Source organism: Cryptosporidium bovis (assembly GCF_009768925.1).
Source record: "Cryptosporidium bovis isolate 45015 chromosome Unknown contig_8, whole genome shotgun sequence".
Taxonomy (NCBI): domain Eukaryota; phylum Apicomplexa; class Conoidasida; order Eucoccidiorida; family Cryptosporidiidae; genus Cryptosporidium; species Cryptosporidium bovis.
This window is the reverse complement of record NW_027124998.1, coordinates 240,037-262,875: the sequence shown is the minus strand read 5'-3', so window position 1 is coordinate 262,875 and position 22,839 is coordinate 240,037. Positions and strand designations below refer to the sequence as shown.

General features: G+C 33.8%; 8 protein-coding genes across 8 annotated transcripts; 4 read left to right on the top strand and 4 right to left on the bottom strand.

Annotated features, from left to right (window-relative positions):
• Nucleotides 1-956: 956 nt before the first annotated feature.
• FG379_003334 (uncharacterized protein) lies at nucleotides 957-2,045 on the bottom strand (the record flags this gene model as incomplete). The annotated part of the gene is made up of 1 exon (XM_067328963.1): nucleotides 957-2,045. The coding sequence occupies one exon, from the start codon at nucleotides 2,043-2,045 to the stop codon at nucleotides 957-959; it is 1,089 nt and encodes a 362-aa protein (XP_067185140.1).
• Nucleotides 2,046-3,072: 1,027 nt separating this feature from the next.
• On the top strand, nucleotides 3,073-6,258 carry FG379_003333 (uncharacterized protein; the record flags this gene model as incomplete). Its single annotated transcript, XM_067328962.1, has 1 exon — nucleotides 3,073-6,258. One exon carries the CDS (start codon nucleotides 3,073-3,075, stop codon nucleotides 6,256-6,258), a length of 3,186 nt encoding a protein of 1,061 aa, XP_067185139.1.
• Nucleotides 6,259-6,943: 685 nt separating this feature from the next.
• Nucleotides 6,944-9,034, top strand: FG379_003332 (serine threonine kinase sporulation specific; the record flags this gene model as incomplete). The annotated part of the gene is made up of 1 exon (XM_067328961.1): nucleotides 6,944-9,034. The coding sequence occupies one exon, from the start codon at nucleotides 6,944-6,946 to the stop codon at nucleotides 9,032-9,034; it is 2,091 nt and encodes a 696-aa protein (XP_067185138.1).
• Nucleotides 9,035-9,229: 195 nt separating this feature from the next.
• On the top strand, nucleotides 9,230-10,723 carry FG379_003331 (casein kinase II; the record flags this gene model as incomplete). Its single annotated transcript, XM_067328960.1, has 1 exon — nucleotides 9,230-10,723. One exon carries the CDS (start codon nucleotides 9,230-9,232, stop codon nucleotides 10,721-10,723), a length of 1,494 nt encoding a protein of 497 aa, XP_067185137.1.
• A 157-nt stretch (nucleotides 10,724-10,880) lies between these two features.
• Nucleotides 10,881-12,650, bottom strand: FG379_003330 (UDP-N-acetyl-D-galactosamine; the record flags this gene model as incomplete). Its single annotated transcript, XM_067328959.1, has 1 exon — nucleotides 10,881-12,650. The coding sequence occupies one exon, from the start codon at nucleotides 12,648-12,650 to the stop codon at nucleotides 10,881-10,883; it is 1,770 nt and encodes a 589-aa protein (XP_067185136.1).
• A 1,205-nt stretch (nucleotides 12,651-13,855) lies between these two features.
• FG379_003640 (uncharacterized protein) lies at nucleotides 13,856-18,238 on the top strand (the record flags this gene model as incomplete). Its single annotated transcript, XM_067329269.1, has 1 exon — nucleotides 13,856-18,238. The coding sequence occupies one exon, from the start codon at nucleotides 13,856-13,858 to the stop codon at nucleotides 18,236-18,238; it is 4,383 nt and encodes a 1,460-aa protein (XP_067185446.1).
• A 642-nt stretch (nucleotides 18,239-18,880) lies between these two features.
• Nucleotides 18,881-20,650, bottom strand: FG379_003639 (uncharacterized protein; the record flags this gene model as incomplete). Its single annotated transcript, XM_067329268.1, has 1 exon — nucleotides 18,881-20,650. One exon carries the CDS (start codon nucleotides 20,648-20,650, stop codon nucleotides 18,881-18,883), a length of 1,770 nt encoding a protein of 589 aa, XP_067185445.1.
• Nucleotides 20,651-21,452: 802 nt separating this feature from the next.
• On the bottom strand, nucleotides 21,453-22,103 carry FG379_003638 (transmembrane; the record flags this gene model as incomplete). Its single annotated transcript, XM_067329267.1, has 1 exon — nucleotides 21,453-22,103. One exon carries the CDS (start codon nucleotides 22,101-22,103, stop codon nucleotides 21,453-21,455), a length of 651 nt encoding a protein of 216 aa, XP_067185444.1.
• Nucleotides 22,104-22,839: the final 736 nt, after the last annotated feature.

The window sequence follows — 22,839 nt, the reverse complement described above, 5'->3', positions numbered from 1 at the left end:
ATTTACATGTAATACGTAGCATATAAATAAAATTGCTGTTGTCTGGATTTGATTTTTGCCTATTGCAAAATCTTGAATGAATTAATTGACATTTATTTTTACTTTGTTCTGTCTAAAAAAAAGTCCAGGGGAACAATTACCACGTTCATTATTTTACTACTTTAGTCTGTAACAGGAACATACTATAAGGAGGAATAGTAGAATAAGTAAAAATTATACTATTTTTTTGATGCAATTGTACATTAGGAAACATTCTATACTTATTTTGTGTATATTATTTGGATTCTGAAAATCAATTGAGCAAAAACAAGATAATTCTGCTCTATAAACTATGTTACGGAGATATTAGTTGCTTTATTAGGCTCACCGCACAATAAAACAAGGTTTTATTGAATTTGTACTATCTATGGATTTATCTTTTACCGTATAGATTAAAATTCTATTTAACATCATCTTCCGAATACAAGTTCGGAGCTATTTTTAAATATTTATGCTGAACATAACTCTAATTGTTTTAAACAAATGTTTGCCGTAAATACAAGTGTGTACTTGCTCTAACTGAATCATATTTACATGAATGAACTGTTAAATATAAGGGGTGAATTTGACGGAATATAGATCACCTCAACGTAAATTGCATCTTATACAAACAGGAACACGAAAAAAAGCTATTTGATATATTAAGCATTATGTACCTAACATAAAACTTTTGATGTAGATTAATTGAAAAAAATAGGAAAAATAAAAAGCAACTTGTAATGACTGAGAAGTGCATGGTACTTTCATACGTCCTTGTATTGGTACTAATAACAAATAAACGTTTTAAATTACTATATACGAGAGTATTGGATTTCTAGAAAAACGTGAATCACGTTCTTTCCTCTCCATTTACAGATCATTAGCGTTTATCAATCCTACTACCAATATAATCATTTCATGTGTTATCTTATTACCCTTTACAAGTGAATAACATCATTTTTTGCTTTAGAGTTTGCTTCATTTGCTATTTCTTCAATGAACTTGAAAGCATCTTCAATTCCGCTTACAAGTTTGCTAACAACTCCGTCTGGTCCCCCAAGCTTATCTGAAGTTTCACTATCTACTTTATTTAAACTAACTTGATTCCCATTAATAGAAGTAGAATTGTTATTTTCGGGTGTTGTCACCTGAGTTGACTGCTCCACAATACTTTGACTTATTTTGCAAGGACATTTCAATTTACTTGGAAAATGAATCTTACCAGAACAATAGTCAGATATTACAGGAATAATCTCAACTGGTATCTTTGGCTCAAGCAATTTGCATTGTTGAGAAGCAATAAAGACCACATATTTCGAATTTCTAATCCCCACACAAATTGCCGGACCATTCATCATATCAATGCATTCTAAATTTGTTATTATTGATTTTACACCACAGAAATCTTTCCAAGGACCTTTACTATCAGCTTTATCACAGTATTCCTTCTCAAAATACCTACCCCTAGCCTCAACTAACACAGTCTCATTGTTTAAAGTACCATTAAGATTGTCATTAATCAATGTAGAATTCATGCCTATAACTGTAGTATTGGCATTAGCACTGGGATTTGGATCTGCATTGTTACCCTTATTCTTACCTCTTCTTCCAATCTTAAGTTTTCTCCCAAAGGTAGTATCATTTCCACTAACACTAACCTCAGATTCACCAGTTGGCGTGTCCATTGATATTGCTCTACTTTCTTCGGATAAAGAAGAGCTTATATTTGACATTGCATGACCTATTTCTCTAACTTTAGAAAATGCAGTTTCCCAAGTCCAAATTGGATCATCTCTATTTTTGAAATACTCTGGGTCAGTAAAGGATTTATACGTCGGATAAAAGTAACAACCCATCGTACAAAGGATCGCAAAAATCATTACAAACAAGGAACCACAACATTGCCCGCATTTTGTGCAAGATCCTTTCTTTTTGACCACATTTTCTGATGGAGCTTTTGTCGGCATAACCAATACTTGTGGATTCACAACTTGCGGAACTATACCTACTGATCCTAATGGCTGCATTTTCTAATTACAAACTAAATCACGCTCTACCTGTAATTCACTTTAGTATTAATTTCAAATAACCTTAAACCCGTAAAATAAATAAAAACTTATTTATATACGTTTATGTCTTCTCTAACCTTGAATGAACAAAAGTATACAATGAGGAATGCTCCCTTTCTTACCCTCTGTTTCTATCTTTAAATTTATATCCTGTTAGTATCACAGCTGTGTATTCAATGTATTATAAAAAAGAGAAATAATGACACCAAAGGTCTGGGAGTATATCTCACTTTATTCCTCTTTATTATATACAAACACGAAATTCAAAAAAATAAGTAAAAAACCCTTAATCCTGCTCTAACTTTTGTGTGGGAATCCACAAAGCGAGCGGTCTTTTTTCTAAACTCTGTTAGTACCAAAGGTAAATGTTATGGCGGGTTTTATTTACAGTAATGTGTGGGCAAAATACGTTGAATTATTTATAGAGCCCTAACGGGTCTTAAGAAAAGGAATAGAAAGCAAGTGGCGAAATTTAATTTAAAAATACTTATCTAGGAGAAAAGTGAACCGAGGGTACAGATGTAAAAAAACATTTTAAGCTTAGCGCACCAACTTGAGATTTTTACATTTCGGCTCCGTCTTGTTTGCATGATTTTAAACGGTGAATCTTTTTATTCACGGGGGTATGCATGATTTCCAAGCGGGGAGAGATGCGGCGCCATAGATCTAACACGTTTAATAGATCCTGCCTTTTTTAATACCTATTAATTTAGGATTGAGATGCCAATTTGATCTAAAAGAAGGGAAAACTTAAGCACAAAGCAGTGAATTTTCCAATTTTATCGAGTTAGGAACTTTTCAAAGGGAATTTGAGCGACTGTAAAAGGTTGCAAACCAGAAGAGCTCAAACGTGGGAGGAGAGTGAAATAAGAATAAGAAATAATTCAAAAGGCGTGAACAGAAAGATTCTTAGGAAAATTCTAGTCCAAGGATAAAGTGAATCGAGTAAATACAAGTACGGATATATCGAGAACAAAGAAGAAAAATGAAACTAACATCGCTTGTTTTGGCAGGTTTTCTGTCAATAAGTTCATGTGTGGCTGAAAATTTTGGACAATTCTTCCAGCCAATTCCTCAGCCAGGACCTCAAGTACCACCTGGACCACCCGGAATTATTAGTGAAGTTTATATGTCAGGTCCATGGATGAGTCCTTTGGAACATCAAAAATGGTTAAAAAGTTTGAGAGAATATAGATTACCAATAGGTTATATTCCAATTGCAAGACGTTATCAAAGATTGAAAGAGAGTGCAGTGGTTGAGAGAGCAAGACAATGGGCAGAAATAGCAGCATGGAGATTCCAAACAGATCCAAAATATTCATCTGGAGTATTAAAATACACCATTAAAGATTTTGAGGAGATGTTCCAAAGATTTTCAACATTTGGATGGAGCCATGAGACATGTGAGCAGGTCTTGGTTGATATGGGAATTCATGCAGAAACTGCTGATATTTGGTGTTCAAATATAGAACCATGGGGTCACGATGAGTGTGCGGATCTTAAATGGCCGGATTTCGTGTTGGTTGATGATATTGAAAATAAATTCAGAGGTAAACTGGAACAACAATCTATTTGTAGATTGGTACAGTTGGTGAGACCTTCTGAACTTAAAAACGTAAAATACAGATCAGTTTATGATATTTGCCAACAAAATATCTTGGCATTACGTGATCCACTTACTGTAGAAACCATTACACAGGATGATGCCGAAACAATTTGTAAAATGATGGATTTTACAATGAGTCCAGAATGCAAAAAAGTTCCACCAAGACATATTCACAAGGCTCAGGAGTTAGCAGTTGCATTCGGTGAAGCTGTCTTTCCAAGAATGTTAGACTTCAGGGTTAGTGACGCTTGTAGAATTGTTTCTGCTATGTCGGATGAGGAAGATCAGACACTTGAATTCTGTAGAAATGAAATGATATCACTCCTTTGGTCAAGAGCCGCCAATATGGGAGATACTGTTTGTCCTTGGGGATGGGATATTATTTCTCAATTTGTGGAAGCATGTCAAGAGGTCTTCAAAAGACACTCAAGAAAACAAAAAGAATTAGAGGAGAAAGCCGTTATTTTAACGGGTGGATTCTTCAGTCCAACTCAATCATATACAACAAGATGGTGGAAAACATCTCCTCTCGGACAAAAATTGGCTGTTTTACTAAACAATGAACCAGCACTAAATCAATCAGTAAAAGAGGGTATATTGTCTCCAACGCAATTAATGTGGGCCTATAATATATATGAAGAGTATAAATCAATGGGACACAATGTATATTCTCTTATTGAAATAGTTAATATGGTCAGAGAGTTTAATGTAAATGAACCACAAATCTCTTGTGAGGCTATTCTGAATTCCTATATTGGAAAGTTTGAGAACAATGACGAAAATGCCATGAGAGAGCAATTCTCTGGTGGAGAGGTGAGAAGAATGTGTGCTGCATTTGAGAAACAATCTATAGAAATTTGCAGAAGATTTTTAGTCTCACCTCTTATTGGTATTGCAAGGGACGTGAGGTCATACTTCTTAAAGGAGTTAAGAGGCAATACACTTATGCAATTGGAAGACATTTGTTTATTGGTAGCGGCCATTAATATACCAAAAATAAACAACAACAAAGGATCGATTCAAAGAAGATGTTCTCATGCTATGAACAAATTTGTATTGAAGAATGTTAATTTAACATTTGCTCAACGCTATGGACTTACATCCACCCAACAAGATGAAATTTGTAATAGAATGGACTTTTGGAATTCTGAGCCTTGTGATAAGCTTGGGATTACAAGAAGACCAATTATTCATCCATTCACTAGAAAACTCTATGATTTATCAAACAAATATGGAATTCTCGAGTATAGATTTGATGAAATATGTAAGGCCTTTGATTTAATGGGTGAGAATCCTCCAAGAGAAAAATGTGAATTCGTAATTATTTCAGAATTCTTTGAAAGGTGGATGGATACAAGCAACTCTCTCTTCCAGCTCGCTCATCACAGTTGTGGAGCATTCTTTGAAAGAAAAACATCAGGCAAAGAACTTAATGAGATTAAGAAGGCTCTTAATAGCATTAAAGACTTTATGGATGGCAAGGGTGAATACAAACTTCCAGGAGTTGAAAAGACATATCAGCAGTTCTTGGATGAGAAGGCTGCAAGTACATCTAAGGAAAGGAAGTATGATCTTATGCCAAGTTTGACAGAGGGAAGTCAAGTTGAGGCTCTCCCAGGCGTGTTAAAGACATTAGATTCAATAGAAACATCGAGTTCTCCGGGAATAGAGGACATTCGTGGAAAATACTACGCCGCTCTTAACAAAGTTCAGCTTGACCTATTGAATCAGATTGTATCGCACAAACCAGCTAGAGATGAGAAAAGAACAACAGTTGAGGCTTTTGCAAAAGTGATTTATAAGTTAAATCAATTCACAGTGTTGGAAAGTTGTGTTGGTCAGTTAATAGATGATTTGGGGTATTCAATGGAGTCCGCTAAATCTATTTGTTCAATCATAGATCCATTACAAAGTGAAAGTTGTTTGTCTGCTCAAAAGATAGATCTTACAACAGCAAAGCAAATGCATCAAAAACTCGCAATGAAATCGAATTTCTCGACATTCATTAACTTGGCTCACATTTGTGAGGTTGTTAATTATGTAAACATCATTAAGTATGCAAACAAAGTTAGACAAGGCAGAATGAGAATTGCTACTCCTTCTTGCAGAAATGCGATTAAAACTATCCTTTTCCCAAAATATTTGGTATCTCAGAGTAACCAAATGCTAAATAAATTATGTTCTATTTTGGACATTACATCTGATCCTGCCTTCAATGGAGGAGTGCTCAAGACAAACCACGAAAGATATCTCGCATTTAAGTTAGCAGATGCTTATGGTCATAAAATGGATCTTCTTCCGAGAAGAAAGTCTCATCCTATTACTTGGCAGCTTATTATGAGTGTTATTAGAAGAATTAGACCGGTTCCTAGTACAAGAATCAACAAAAGTCAATGTTCTGCTGCAATGCAGACTGTATTTGGAAGATTCAAGCAATTTAGTCACCCAGACGCAGTGGAAGCTTGTTGTCTTGCATTAAGTTGTGAAGATTTTAAGGTACCAGCGGACTTTCTTTCACCACCTCCCTCACAAGAAGCCTCTCTTGAAGTTGTTGGCTCTCCATGATTATCGATATTAAATGCTTTCAATTTTCAAGTTTTAGATACAAGAGAAATTTAAATGACTAGATCTATTTGATCAACTTATAACTCAAGAGGGTAAATTGAGGAAGTCCTTTTAAAGAAAACACTTAATTATGATGAGTATTACGGACAAAATTATTGTTATAGCACAGAATATTCCAACTATTCTATTATAATTATTAATAGTTACCATCCCACAATCTCTTAAGTCATTCATATCAATAGCTGGTGAACAATGAATCTTTCATTGTTACTTATATATCCGCATTAAGGTTGAATGACATTTGAGAGTGAATAAGCTTTCTTTTAAAGCGCAAACTTAGAAACTAGATAACTAATACTAAATAATCATAGCTATTTCTCTTAAGGATGATTTAACTAATTCTAAAGATAGTTTTTTCTTCCCTAAATTTTACATTCCTTTCCGACTGTTTTGTTGGTGTGTTTTGGCGGGAAGCACACAAAAGCTGTTAAAGTTACGAATTGACCTTAGAAACAGGAAAAAAAAGTACTAAATGTACTTGTGAAGACGTGTAGTGAAGCATAAAGGTTAGAGTTCTATTTTGCTTTTGAGTTACTGACACAAATAATAGTTTAACCGAATATCTGGTCGTGATATTAGGGAGTAATGCGTAAGTAAATAGAAGGTATAAAATTTGTGTGGAAATATGGAGAACAAAGAGAACAAAGGAGAGGATTCACTAAAAACAGGAAGGATTTTACCCGCTTCTCCACGAAAAGTGTCCGAGCATGATGAAAACGCTTTGTTTGCTTCTAGAAGACGGAAACTTACAGAGACATTTAAAATAGGCAACAGCATTGAGATATTTAATAATTCATCCTGCGAGAGGTATTCAGATGGAGGGAAAAAGACAGAAAGCGGCGATAAAGGTGAGAGCTTACATAGTATAACTGATTCTAGAGGAAAAAATCTTATATTTAGATTTGGCATTCTTAAACATCTTGGAGTTGGATCGTATGGAATAGTGGTTTTGGCTAATTCAACGGTAGTAAGAAGTGGTGATGACTTGGATTCAAACATAGAGGCAGAAGCAAAAACAGAACTATTAAATAGCAGGAAAAAAAGTTCAATAAAAGCTAAGGTATCTGAATTCCACATTAGGAAGCTTATAGAAATAGGCGAAAATGAGAGAAATAAGAGACAGCCAAATAATTTGGTTGCAATTAAAATAATGGATTTGGAAGAGAACGATTCTCTGATTGAGGAGGACCCTATTGTATTCGCCCGAAGTGAAATAAAGATCATGTCCGAATTGCAAGACTGTGATAAAATACTTAGGTATTATGTCACATTTACATCAGGTTCATATTTATTTATAATTATGGAGTACTGTAAAGGAGGATCTTTATACGGGATTTACAACAAATATGGATCTTTTCCGGAGGAGTTAATAGCATTGGTGATGATTGATGTGATAAAGGCCTTAAAAAGGCTTCACTATGGAAATGAAAGTGAATATATTATGCATAATGACATAAAGAGTGCGAATATTTTGATTTCAGACAAATGCGAGGCAAAGTTGGCCGATTTTGGTGTGTCTAGAAAAGTATATCTGGATGGAAGAGAAGAAAGAATACAGAACGGTATATTGTACGATTTCAATGACAATGGAAAGGAGATGCTTGGAAGCCCATTTTGGATGGCACCCGAGGTAATTTTGGGATTAAACTATACTTATAGCGCTGATATATGGTCTTTAGGTATAACTGTATTGGAACTGGCATTTGGAAGGATTCCCTGGCCAAAATTTAGCAGACTGGATGATCTTTTAGCGCATATATTAAAATCACCACCTCCACACAAAAATATAAGGGAAGATATAAAAAAACTTTTTTCCCAAGAATTTTGGAATTTTGTTGATTCTTGTTTGCAAGTAGATCCTTTAAAAAGAGCAAATTCAACCAGCCTTTTGAAGCATCCTTTTTTGCAAAACAAGCATTTTGCTCAACCAGCAAATCTGGAAGAGTTCAGAAACATCTTATCAGGAAAGAGAATAACACAATACCACAATATAGTTGGAAGTCCTTATATAGAGGAAATATTTGGGTACTTAAACGACATATTTTCAGACAAGAATAAGATTTTGTCCAGTAATATTTCAAATATAAGAAACAAAAAGAGTATTTCGCTTAGCAGATACTTCAGCAGAAAAAGCAGTAAGAGCAACGAGGATAGGAATAATAAAGGGAAGGAATCATTTAATGTCGATAAAAAGAGCAAGGAAACCAAAATACAATTTGGTATTTCATCTTTGAATAATGAAGAAAGCGTCATTTCAACATATAACAACATCAATAATGATAACAGTGATAATACAGATATTAAGAATAACAGTATTTCCAACGGAATTTCTGGATCTCAGACTTATTTCTCTCCAAACCACATCCTTGAAAGGAGAATATCCGCAAAATACATCCAAGAATGCATTGTTTCTTCTTCATTTCTCGAAAACTCTGTTAAACTCCATTCCCTTGAAAAGATCACAAACAAAAATAGTGGAGAAAAACAAATGATTACAATTGGTGAAAGAAAAGGAGAACATCCAAAAAACAAAGGTGAAAATGGTAAGTCCGTGTCGGAAAATACATGTGCTAGATATGAAACAAAAAGTTATACAAATAAAGAATACCACACTGCTCAAGCTGTAAATAAAAAAAAAGCATCACGTACATTTTTGTGTATGTGCACATGCATTAAGGCGGTTACGGGTGGCCGGCACAAGAGCGTGCTACAATGATACCGTTAAAAAGAATTGAAACTATAAGATATAGAAACAATCAGACATTTGGGACTTGGAGATAAAAAATAAATTACACTTGCTTTTGCAGTATATAGTAAGTTGATAGTAGCATTTTTTGCGGTATTCTAGTGGCAGTGAGAAGGTAATAATAATAATGAATGACTACACAAGGGAGGATTGAAGCATGATACCATGAAAATAACGTTTAAGTTATTAATTTTAATTTGTGTTGCTTCTCTACTTTATAAGATTTTTGCAGCAAAACTAAGGATTAACAGGGAAAACGACAATAATCCTTACTCCTCTTTGCAAGAGATAATATCCAGTTTCAACAGCAATAATTGTTATATAAAGGGAGAAAGTGTAGGCAGTGGCAAATACTCGAATGTGTATCTTTCATGGAGAGTTAACTATTGTCCAATTGAATACTTTGGGGGAAAAAAAGGCACAATTCTCATAGATCCAACTGAAGAAGGCATACCGGATCAGGAAATTTCTTTGTTGGATGGAGTACCAGTTGCAATAAAAGAATTAAAAAACATAAATGAGTGGAAAATTGCGAGAGAAGTGACTATACTTAGTCAGTTAAATGATCACAACAGTAAGAATAGCACTGATATAGAGGGTAAGAACTCCATAATCAAGCTTTTGGATGTAATATCATATAAGAATACTTACATTAGATCGAAAACCAAAGGAGAAGAAAGTTTTGCTTTGGTAATGGAGTATATAAGAAATGAGCAATTTTATTCTCTTTTGCCTAGATTAAAGTATGTAGACGTTCAGAATTACATGAGACAACTTATAGAGGGAATTAAATACGCTAATTCACTTGGAATATTTCACAGAGACATAAAACCTCAGAATATAATTATAAACGAAAAGAAAAAAGAGTTGAAAATAATTGATTGGGGTCTTGCTGAATATTATGTAGAAGGAGGGGACTACAGTCCAAGAGTGGCTTCAAAGTACTATAAAGCTCCTGAATTGTTGCTAGGGCTGAGAAACTATGACTATACTCTAGATACATGGTCTATTGGATGTTTATTTTCGCAAATGATATTTAGGTTGGGTACTTTTGAGAGCAATTATTTTTCTAGGATGTTTAGAATATACCCAAAAAATTTTGTGGGAGTTTATTCAGAGGACTCTCCTCATCCGGATGTATTGTTCCCAGGGTGGGACAATGAAGACCAGATTGTGAAAATAGGTTCCTTGTTGGGAGGCGATAATATTTTATCAATATCAAAAAAATATAGCGGAACAATACCCGAGGACATAATGGAAAATTTGATGAGGACTAGAAAAATATACAACACAACAAAGCCTTGGTATACGGATCCAAGAACATTTTATTTTCTGGTAAATCGGGAAAACATAGATTTAATCACCTTTGAGGCTCTTGATCTTCTATCCAGAATGCTAACATTGGACTACAAGTATAGGATCAAACCGGGAGAGGCCTTGAAACATCCTTTTTTCACACGAAAACATAGTAGTCACGTAAAACTAAATGAAAAAGGAAGCAGACGGATGGAGAAATATGGAAGTTGTATAGGAGAAAGTTACATTGAGCTCTTGGGATACTGCGATTTGAATCCACTTCCAGCAATTTTTTCGTGTTCAAAGTGCGTGAATAACTACTATACGAACGGAAGTAGTCTCTTCAAATTCTTTACTTTCTGAAATCATTAGATGGTAGATGTTTACCGTCAATGACCAATTACTCAATATAAACTAGTTGTTTGACTTATTTTGACTGTAACAAATTAAACATGGTAGTGTTGTTCTTGACATGTCTGCGTTTCATGTATAAATTACAATGTCTTATTCTATACTTGAATTAAAAGTTTTTAAATTTAATAGGATCAAATTTAAATGTTTCGTCGTCCTCTTCAGGACACCATCTCATTACGGCTTTGTCATTGAGATTAGTTATACATCTACTGGATGATTTGAAGGCTTCATTTCCATCTATGGGAACTCCATCGTTTCCGTCAGGACTTGGAGGGACATATTTTCCTGAATTGAATATTCTAAATGAATTCCTTAATTTGGAGAATTCATCTGGAGTTGCGTCGGAAAACGAATCGTCAAAAAGAAGATTATCGTGGATATCTATTTTCCAGAACTGTCCGTCATTCCCACCCTCAAGGGTGGCCTTAAATTCACAAGGAACTACTCTCAAAATAGAGGTGTCAACGACATTCCTAGGACCTCTGGTTAGACATCCGAACTTCTTCATGCCATTCAAAATAAGTCTTCTGCCAAATATAACGGCCCACCTTTGAGTATCATCATTCTTATCGCACTCTTTGAATACTACAGCCCTGTCGTTCGTGCCGGTTACAACCTCGTTGTGAGAAGCTGTTAGACAAAGTCCAGAAGATCTGTGTTTAAGGTGTCTAAAATTGTCCAAAAGCAGGCCTTCTCTGTCAAAAGAGGCTCTAAACTTTTCAATATACCAAGAAAACGGTTTGCAATTAAGCCTGTCTTTAATTTCCTCTCTCTCTTTCAAAGAAACTCCACTTTCTGTTTCATTTAATCTTTGTACTACATCGTGAATTGTCTCAAAGTATTTGTATCTCTTCCTATCCAGCCAAACAAGAGCCGCTCTCTTTTGGTTTCTCTGAACTTGTAGGACAAGTTTGTTTTCTGGGTTCGGTTTTGGGTCTCTTTTAAATATATGTCCAACACGACTTTTCTTCTCTGAAACTATTTCCCCTCCACAACGCCAGATTCTAATGGATTGTTCTATGTTCTCACCACCCCATTCTAACATACCAGGGTCGTATTTTCCTGACTCATCCCACCATTCCCTTGTAATGGCGTATAATCCTCCAGAAGCTATGGGAACAGTCTCGGTAAAATCCTCGTACCAATTAAATTCAAAATTCCAGTCAAACATCATTTTAAGTCCAAATGTTCCTATATCTTTCCATGTATATCTGTCTATATCTTCTATCATAGGACAAACTATGGCTTTTGGCTTGCTTTTAAGTTTGTCTATTAAAGGCTGAATCCAACCGTCCTTTGGTCTGCAGTGACCATCCATAAATACTATAACACTGGAAGATGAGGCATCCGCACCTAAGATTCTGCTCCTAATTAAACCTTCGCACCTGTCCAGTCTGATAACCTTAATATACCTATAGTAATAACTTGGAAGATCTTTTTCTAATAAATGATTTACCTCTCTCTTTGAACAATCATCTACAATAATTATTTCTTTTAAAAGGTCTTTGTTTGGAAGTGATAAGGTAAATGTTATAGTTTTGCTTATAAATTCATCCTCGTCTCTAATTGGTATAACGAGGCTGATTCCATCAAATCCCTCTCTTTTAGCGTTTTCAAATCTACCTTTGCCGGAATCTATTAATTCCCGTGACGACTTTGCCAATATTGGAGCTAAATCATCAAACGTCCCTCTATATATTACCTGGATATTGCCTTCTACTAAATTATATCTAAATAAGAAGAAAAAAACCAAGTATAACAAACAAATTAATAAGTTAACAACAAGTTTGTTCGACAATAGTTTGTATAAAAGCCTCAAAACCGGATTTGTTTTAATGGACTCTGGTAAATCTTCATTGTGCCTTTTGTAAAGCATAAAAAAGTGTTTGTTTCCAAAGTAAGATATAACTAAAAACAAACTCGTTAGTCCCAAAGAAATTGCTTTATCACATAAAAAAAGTCAAATTAATGTATTAAACAATAACTTCGCAAATAGAGATCATCAACTCTGTCGCAATCTAAACACAAAAATTAAGGTTTAAATTGCAATCTTCCGAACAAATTAGCGTAATAATCTCTAAAAGCAAATGCAAAGTAGTAATTTTGCAAGTTAACCTACCAAATGAACTTGAGAACACCCAAAAAATTAGTATGTTCAGTACAAATGTGATCTTATAGATCAACTCTTCCCTTGACTTTCTCAATCTAAACATATCTCCCTTCTATACTTAAAATTTCTAATTAAAACTTTATTTTTATTTTATTTCAATTTATTAACTAAAATTACAAGTACCGGTGATATTAAAATATATATTCTTTTTTATTTTATGTGTACAGTACGTAATCTTTTTGTCCCTTGAGAGGATAAAAATTAAAAAAATGTGACAAAAATTAATATTTTACTGGATTATAAAACTTTTTGGTCAAACTTATTTCCTTGATTCATATATTCTATGTGTCAGTTAATATGAGACGGAATAAAACACTCAAGGTACCTGCATTTCGATTCGGGTATTTGCACTACTTTCCCGGCATTAATTCGCTCGTTTTCGGACTTTGTTGATCTTAAAACGGGTACTGAGTTTCCAACCAAAGCTAAAACTTGAATGACACGGGGAAATGATGGAAATGGATCACAAGGTAACTGTTATAATAATTTGAGTGTTGCGGTAAGGTAGTGTGGGCAAACAGTGCATGTGTCCCCTGAATGTGGAAATCTTGTTATCCAGACAAAAAGAAACAAGAAGATCGAGATGATGGCGTGGAAAAGTAACAGATGAAATTGAGACAATGGAATGAGTGCTTAAAAGTTATTTAGGGTAAAATAATAATATGAGGAAAAAACTATGAAAAAGCGTAAAACGAGAATCTTAAAGATGGAGCTAAAAGATAAATTATAGTGGCGGTGAATAGTAATGTCTTGGTTTTGCGGTAAAATTTGTGGATCACAAAAATTGACAGTTTTAATATTAAAATAAAGGTTGTAATGGAAGATTAGAAACGTGGGTTAAATAGTACAAAGCAAGATATTCGGATTATATTGGAGATGAAAGGAGGTGAAAACTTGGGTTTCTACTGAAGATGAGAGTTGTTTGGCCCCTAATATTGCTATTAACAAAGTTTTCTCTAAATGAATGTGTTCATCCAGGACATGTAGATGGAAAAATACTTTATGGGCTGTATAGGAATGAACTTTCTGGTGACAAAAGTGATCTGGTCTTTCCGGAGAAAAATAGGGTAACGACTTTGGATCAGATTAGGAACCTAAGCGAGTGTTTAACTCCACAGCTACAGAATAACGTTTGGTACGCACCTATAATATTCTTTAGAAGATACAAGAATTTGAGTCAAATTTACAGAGAATGCAGTATTATAAGGATAAAATCTATTTGCAGACAGTTTTCCAGAATCATAAAGTGCCCCCTAGATCCGGAAACCAATGATATACTGATATCTTCTCAAGGAAAGGAAGCGTCAACCATATTTGCAAGAATAGAAAAAGATGATAGTTCTGTATATGATTTACGGTCTAGAGATGGTTTTGAACTTTTTTCTGGATGTGTATATGAACTTGGAACAAAGTCTTCTTTGAGAGTGAGATGCCTTAGATCAAAAAAAGTTGGAGAATTTCCCCTTAAATTAGTTATGAAAGTTGATGGAAGAACAAGCGATTTTCTATATCACTTTAACCATGAGCTTATAGTTTATTCAAGGATTGCTTCCAATACTTACGGCTCTGCCAGAGTTAGACTCCATCCTTCGATTTACAGTGTCTTTGTAAATCCGGAAAGGAAAATGTTAGCAAATGATCTTTTACTCATGGAATTTATTGAGGGTCCTTCTTTCTCTTCAATTATATATAAACTAACTAGCGTTAATAGCACTCTAAAATACTTCAAGAGCGAGATAGGGGGTGTTTTGGAGAATTTTGTAAGCAACTATACTAGAAATTCCGGAGACAACGGCATGCCATTATCATTTAAGTCCAAGATTATGTTCCTAGAGGACACAATGAACAATTGGTTGGATTCCATTACTAACAAAAGCATAGTTTTTTCACTTAATTTATTCAGGAGACTTCTGTATCTAATGGACTTGTTTCATAGAGGTGGAAGGTCATACTATCCTGAACAAAAAGCAGATTTCTCTCGAGGAAGGTGGATGCGCCAGAGATCATTTAAAATTCACTGTGATTTCCACCAGGGGAACATCTTAGTTAAGTTGCCAGACAAATACAAAGACCCAACAACTGGATTATATAATTTATCTTATTTTGATATGATTAACATAAATATTTATGACGACCTCAAAATTATAGATCTTGAAGATGCGGTTGAAATAATGGAATCGGATTTTCCAGTGCCTATTGACAAATTTATGGCTACACATCCATGTCCAGTTTATCTTTCTGATGCGGAAAGTTTTTCCTCCCGTTTTTTAAACAACATTATTTCAATTCCAAACACACTTTTAAAGACTTATCATATATTTCAGGAGTATCTGAAACAGAATGGGACATTGTCTGTGATCTATGAGAACAAGTTGGTTTCAGGGTGGCTTTTTGGTAACGGTAGTGGCGATAGTGTGTCAAACATTGAAAATTTGCTCAAATCCGAGAATTTTGAATCATTCAATATAAAAGAAGGTATTGGCGAAAAAATTAGACTTTTTTCAGACAATTGGAAGGAATATCTAAGAATTGTTGGAAAAGATGATATAATTAAACCTTGCTTTTCCTATTATTATCTTAAATATGGGCCAGGTACATCCTCTATAAAACCCTCATCTTCCTCTTATCCATTGCCTTGTTCCTGGCTTTCAAATATCATTTACTCAAAAAAGGCCTGTGAATATTTAGAACTGTCTCACAGACCAAAAGTATATGAACATGGAAGTGTGGAGAGTTATCAACAGGAACTTAATGATCTTTATTCCAATTCCGAGATGGTTAAATGCAAAATAGACCAGAGTGAGGCCCTTAATATTACAAGAAATGATGTGTCAAATGAAGTATTGGAGTATATTCCTTCAAATACCGATTTTAATGAAACAGAGTGGGGAGAATGGGGTTTCTTGGTGCAAAAATTGAAAGAAGTTAAGGAAATGAACAGAAAGAGGAATCTGGAAATGATTTTAAATTCGATGGGTTCTAATATCATAATTAACTTAAATTCAAAATTAGTATCCAGTCAGAACACTTTTTTGAATTCAAACAAGATTTCCTCAATAGTTGTGAATAAATATGATAAAAAAGGTCCCGAAAGAGAAGCAGACTTGGATTTTGTTTCTATATCTGTGGACAAGAAGAGAAAGAGGAAACCGGAGATAGTTTTTGGTTCAAAAGGCTACTCAAAAGAGAGTAATTCATCCGGAATGTTGAATTGGATGGAAATTTCACAGTTAAATGGAGATTATAATAAAACTGCGGGTGAAGATAAACAATCATCAAGTTGTTCAGTAGACATAAACAATAAGATCTCAATGGAGTTTGAGAGGATCATTATAGAACTAATGGGGTTGGCGGCCTTACAGAGAATAATAACGTTTTGTACGAGATTCAAGTCTGAGGTAGACTGTGGCGATATTAATTTTAACAAAATAACAAGAGACGGTCCAATAGCTTATTATTTAGTAAAACTAAAAAGCCATTCTAATGAAACGGAAAAATTTTCTGAATTGTTGAATCCCTGCATTTTCAACTCGCATAGTACAGATGATGGTATTATTAAAACTGGTTGGATATGTTCAGGAAAACTCAACGGGAGTACAGAAACGAGCACTCTAAAATTGATTGTAGACGGAAGACTATTTTTAGACACAAACCAAACATTTATAGATAATTCCAAAAATGAGTTTGTTTTCAACGACGTTCTTGAGTATTTTAGCATCAATGATACATCTAAATACACAAAAGACTTTAATTTACAGGCAATTGAAATAATTAAGAAGCACAGGAAAGATTCAATATTGTTTTGGGAATCAGAAACAAAACTAAGAAACTTAAATGGGATAATTTACAATGACTTCAACACAACCACCACCGAAAAATTTGAAAAATATTTTGGTGAAAAGACACTTGACTTCATATTTCCAAAGGTATATATCTTCCATTCAAAAAACAGTGTTAACATGATCGAATCTAGGTTGAAATTCGTAAATGAAGATAAAAGCACTGCAGATCTCAGGAGTGACAATCCCAATTTGATTTACTTACCTCTTTCTAAAAAAAAGAGTGACCTTTCTAAACAAATAACGAGTATAATTCAAATGGGTATTTTATCTGAGAATGTTTTTTTTATTGAAAGTCCTCCAAATGTTCGTTTTACAACTGTAATGCAAAAAGTATCCAATTTTCCTCACGAAACTCATTCTTTGACTTGGATATCTCATTCAACACTAATATTGGCACTAGTAGACAACTTACTAAAGTCTCATTCTTATCAAATGATCCTTGCATTCATGTCGCTTGATTTCTTGAGAGAATTTAGGAGAAAGGGGGATTTTGATATATCAGTTAACTATTTAAATGACGAAATTTCAAGCATTGATATTAAAAATAAGATGAATACTGTACCTATAATTTGTAATTTTTCACTCAAAAAAATGACAGTAAGTAACCTCGATGGTGCTGATTTTCATACTAAAATTGGAAAACTCAGAAATTTTAGAATATTCAATACAAGTGGAGCTAAATTTGTGAATTTGTTTGATTCAATTACTCATATTTGTCCTCAAGAGTCCATAGACCAGATTGATCTTCAGAATATTTTCACGGAACTCATAATTACTTCCCTGGATCCCATTTCGTCTCTTAAAAAAGCGGTTGTTAGTCTTTCAAATGTCAAGTTTAACTCATCGATTGAAATGAGAAGGTCCAATTGGTTTGTTAAAATAGTATGCAAACAATTAATCTCAAAAATTGAGGACCTTGTAAAGAAGATTCAAGACAACAGTGGTGGTCTCGAGACTGTTGACTTTTCTTCAATTCCTGTTTTGCTTAAAAGCATTATATACATTATTATTAGAAAAAACAAAATACTGAGAAGTAATTCTCAAATTTTTAAATGTATATTTTTCAGCAACATTGACACAGAGTTTAGAGAGAGAACGGACGAATTCAACCTAAATACTTGCAAAATGTGGGACTACATTGAAATATCTGATTATTTACATAATGAATTTCTTGATATGTTTAATGAACAAGAACTATTATTTCAAAACAAAACATCCTTAGAAATTTCTCAAGAGTTTATTGAATATGCGCAAAAACATCTCGAGATTCAATCTCCTATTGATGAAACTCCCCCTCAAGGCGGATTGGGATTCTTAAACGAAAGAAAAAATCAAGCGTACAATTTGGGTTGTAAAAGGGAAGAAAGGGTTTTGTACGATCAAAATGGAACAGTTGCTTTTGATATTAAATTACCACCGATCGCCGACATCTCAAAAGTATTTCAACAATAACAGTTGTCTCGGTTAATCTCATCTTCAAGTTTTTGTAATTTTAAACCGTTTCCATTTTTACTACTTACTACCTCTGGTATTAATTAATCCTCGTATTTTAGTAAAAATCATAAAGCAAAGAATAGTGTATTCATGGAAAGGAAAATTACAGTGGCAACTACACAACTATTGTTTAATATTACTGTTTATTTTATTGTATAGGTTTTAAATTATTTTTTTTATTATTTTTGAACCTTCTATTCTCAAATTGGAAATACCAAATTATTTATATGTAAAGTATTTAGGATAGTGTTAGTGACAGCTACAGATAAGGTTTATCTACCACATTAAATGCAGCATTTTATTGACTATTTTTCTTTACCAGTGTAATTAAAAAGTACAATAACAAATAATTGTTGTCTTTTTGAACAAAATTTCGGTATTTACCAGGAGAATTAGCTTTTCTTTCCCTCACTGCTTTTAAAATGTAGTGAATATGTAGGATATCTTGTATATCGAGAATTTGTTATGTTTGCCTTGTATATTGTTGGTTCTCTTCGTTTATGTTGAATAAAATATCAGAAAATGTAAATAGTGTATTTTCAAAATACATATGACAACAATGTTCACTTATGATATTATGTCTACATTTAGGCAATTTTATCATAACTTTTTTTTACTCTTCCTACCACAACAACTACAAGATGAACCTTCTGAATCAGAGTCTTCAGCAGCGGCCTCAGCTAATTCTCTCTCTAATCTCTTAATTTCTTCATCAACACTGGTTAAGTTTTCGTTGTATTCATCCTTTTCTTTCTCCTTTTTTTTGCTAGAACATGAACAACAAGAATCCTCTTCTTTCTCCTTTTTTTTGCTAGAACATGAACAGCAAGAATCATTTTCTTCCTCCTCTAGGACAACATCAACTTTGCCTTTTTTCTTACAACAAGCACAACATGAACCATTTTCTTCCTCTCCTGGGAAGTCATCAAGATTATCCTTTTTCTCATCTTTCTTTTTTTTCTTGCCACATGCACAACATGAACCATCATCATCCTTATTTTTTTCCTCCAGGATGTCGTCAATATGGTCTTTTTTCTTTTTCTTTTTACAACATGCACAACACGAATCTTTTTCATTTTTCTCGTCTAAAATTTCATCGATATCATCTTTTTTCTTATCTTTCTTTCTTTTTTTACAACAGGAACAACATGAATCATTTTCTTCCTCTCCTGGGAAGTCATCAAGATTATCATTTTTCTCATCTTTCTTTTTTTTCTTGCCACATGCACAACATGAACCATCATCATCCTTATTTTTTTCCTCCAGGATGTCGTCAATATGGTCTTTTTTCTTTTTCTTTTTACCACATGTACAGCATGAATCATCATCTTCCACAACTTCTCTTTCAATATCGCCATCAGATATAATAATAATATTTGTCTCTTTCTTATTTTTCTTCTTTGACTTATTACAGCTGGAACAACCACAACATCCACAACATCCACTCTCTTCTTGCTCCTCAATTTCTTCCTCAAGTTGCTCTTTCTCTAATAATTCAATTTCTTTTCTTAATTTTTCAGAAAGAGAGTTATCATCACTTCTCTCGGGATTACTTAGCACATTAACATTTATTTCTGGATCTGGAGGTGGTGGTGGATGAGATGATAGTGAACGTTCAGATTTTGTGTTCTCTGGAATAGTTGGTGACATAATGGTAGTAGTAGTAGCAGTGGTGGTGGTGGTAGTAGTAGTAGGCGTTATTTGTGGAGGAACATAAGGAGCTACAGGTGGATCTTTCGGAACAATATCATCGACAACTGGTTGTGCCTGGTCTACAACTATTCCTCCTCTTTTCCAATAAGAGTAAAATGCATTTTGTTTAATCCTCTTCAATAATTCTTCACATCTCTCACTATCTTCTGGTAAAAATGAATTAAAGTAATTTTTATCAAATGATAATAATAAAAATTTTTCATATATATTACAAAAACTTTTAACTTGTGCCAATGAATAAATGTGTGAATATGATTTAACTTCAGAATCCACTTTAATCTGTACATCATTTATAAATTCCAATGTTTTATCCACATTAACTTGCGATATATGTCCATATTGTCCCAGTGTTAAATACAATGTTTCTTCTATTACAGAAGGGTATACTATATTACCGAAAGACTCCATACAACTTGTAACAGCATCGCTTATTTTTTTCCTTGTAACTTTAGGTGGTAGTCTACCATTTGAAAATGTAAGTCTTTGTAGTGTTTCAAATACACATCTCTGACTTGTTATTTCTGTGCTTTTTGATTCTGATTCTAAATTAACTCCTCTAGGTTCTATTTTCGCACCGTTTACTCCACCAAACTTTAAGTTAATTCGGAAGAGAAGGAGAAGCGATGAACACAATAACTTGAATAAAAATTGTTTCATTGTCTATTTTGCACTAGTTTAATGTGTGTATATATATAGATATATAACTAATAATTATTGTTACTAATATTTATTTACAATAAAATAAATGAAAATATAATTTTAAAATTAATAAAAAGTATCTCAATCTTCCATTATTGTCATTTTACTGTTAACAATTAAAATCCAGATTTTTGCATGAACTACGAGTTATAACGGATCTTTACCAGTGCATTATCAGATACCCGGGCCCTTGAAAAAATATCATCCCACTCCAATATAGTGTTTTGCCGCCCATTTTTAACTTTTTTTACATGGACATGCAACAAACTTTAATTTGTGATTATATAAGTTGAGTTTTAAATATTTGAATGTAATTTTCAGATTAGATGTTTGCATACATATTTAATCGTAATTTTCCACTTTCACATTGGTATACCCAAGGGACGGCTCGCGCTGTTCTCTGATCAAGGGGGCTTCAGAAACCAGTTCACACTACATTCAGAGCAACCCTTCTCATTGCACAAACTAAAAAGTAAATGGGAAAAAGCGTACTTTAAAACAGGGAAAAATGCTGACAAAATAAAAAGGGAGTGTTGAAAAAGACTAACTTAAATACCGAGTATTATTCTCTAGATCAACTTGTCACTCCTCCATAACTAAAAACGAATCATTCTTTCAAATAATTACTCTTGTTTACCTAGAAAGAAACACCGTCCAGGTGAGATTAAGAAGAAAATCTCTATTTGAGCAAACGATCTTTTTTAATAATATCGAATCGTGATAGAAAAGCAGGAATTTTAAAATCTTTACTTTCTTATCTTTAAAAACCATCGTCACCTTGTTTTCCGTCATTCGCTCCATGCTTATCACCACTGTTTCTATCTTGTTTTTCATCTTCCTCGCCATCTTGTCTTTCACCATCCTTATCACGTTTTTCACCATCCTCATCATGTTTTTCACCATCTTCATCACGTTTTTCACCATCTTCATCACGTTTTTCACCATCTTCATCATGTTTTTCACCATCCTCATCATGTTTTTGACCATCCTCATCATGTTTTTCACCATCCTCATCACGTTTTTGACCATCCTCACCACGTTTTTCACCATCCTCATCACGTTTTTCACCATCTTCACCTTGCTCACCACTCTTAACAGGTTGCTTAGAGGGTTTATGACCTCCGAATCCAAAGAAATCATATAATCTATCCTTAATTGATTGTCTTGGTTTTGGTGCAGCAGTAGTAGTAGTGGTAGTTGTTTCCAAACTAGATGATTCATCATTACCATCTCCGTTACCTGGAGTTGTTGATGGTTCAACACCATTGTTTCCATCATCATTTCCATGATCGCCTTGTTCATCACCAACCGTTGGTTCCAATCTACCACCAAGATTACCATTTCTGATTCTCACTGCATTTGTGGTAACTGCAAGTAATAAAAGTAATGCAAAGACTGTATATACCTTCATATCTTACAAGTAAAGAAAAGCAAATATAAACAAAAAATATATATCCTGGAATAAGTAAAATATAGTTTGCTAAAAATAAAGCAAGTAAAAACTCAAACAGTGATTTTTACAAACAATAAAAAATTAAAATGGGTGAACATATCAGATCTTTTAATTAAATAGTTAATCTAGGCGCCCATACTCCAGACGCAGTAGAATCTCCAATTCTCGGCAAGTGTAAAGGAAATAAAGCATGCAAACAAAAATGTTGTTAGTGCATAAATAAATTGTATAAATCATGTAGGTATACTAAGCTGCAGACCTTTAGTTGAGAAAACATGTGATGTTGGCTGAATTTCACGGTATAATTAACAAATAGTATGCATTTGTGGGACAATATATGGACGGAGGTGAAGTGGGGTGGGGCGGGGTGCAGAGAGAAAGGAAAAGCGTTTTCCCACTTGCCTTGTGTAGTGGTATTAAGCTTTAGTACCGAGGTAACATTGTTGCCATAGCTCACTATTCCTTATTTATAGTTAGACTCGACTATCTTCTATCTACTTTCTTTTCATCTAATGCTTAAAATGTTTAAATCAAAAATTCAGAACTGATTCACTAATCGAGAATAGTCTTAACTATGTGCTTTATGAATATCGTAATTAATGATAACATTCAGTTGAGGGCCAATGGCTTATTATTTGTTCCTTTGTAACACTTTTTAATATTGAGTACAGTTTGGCGAACCTACAAGGGGCCT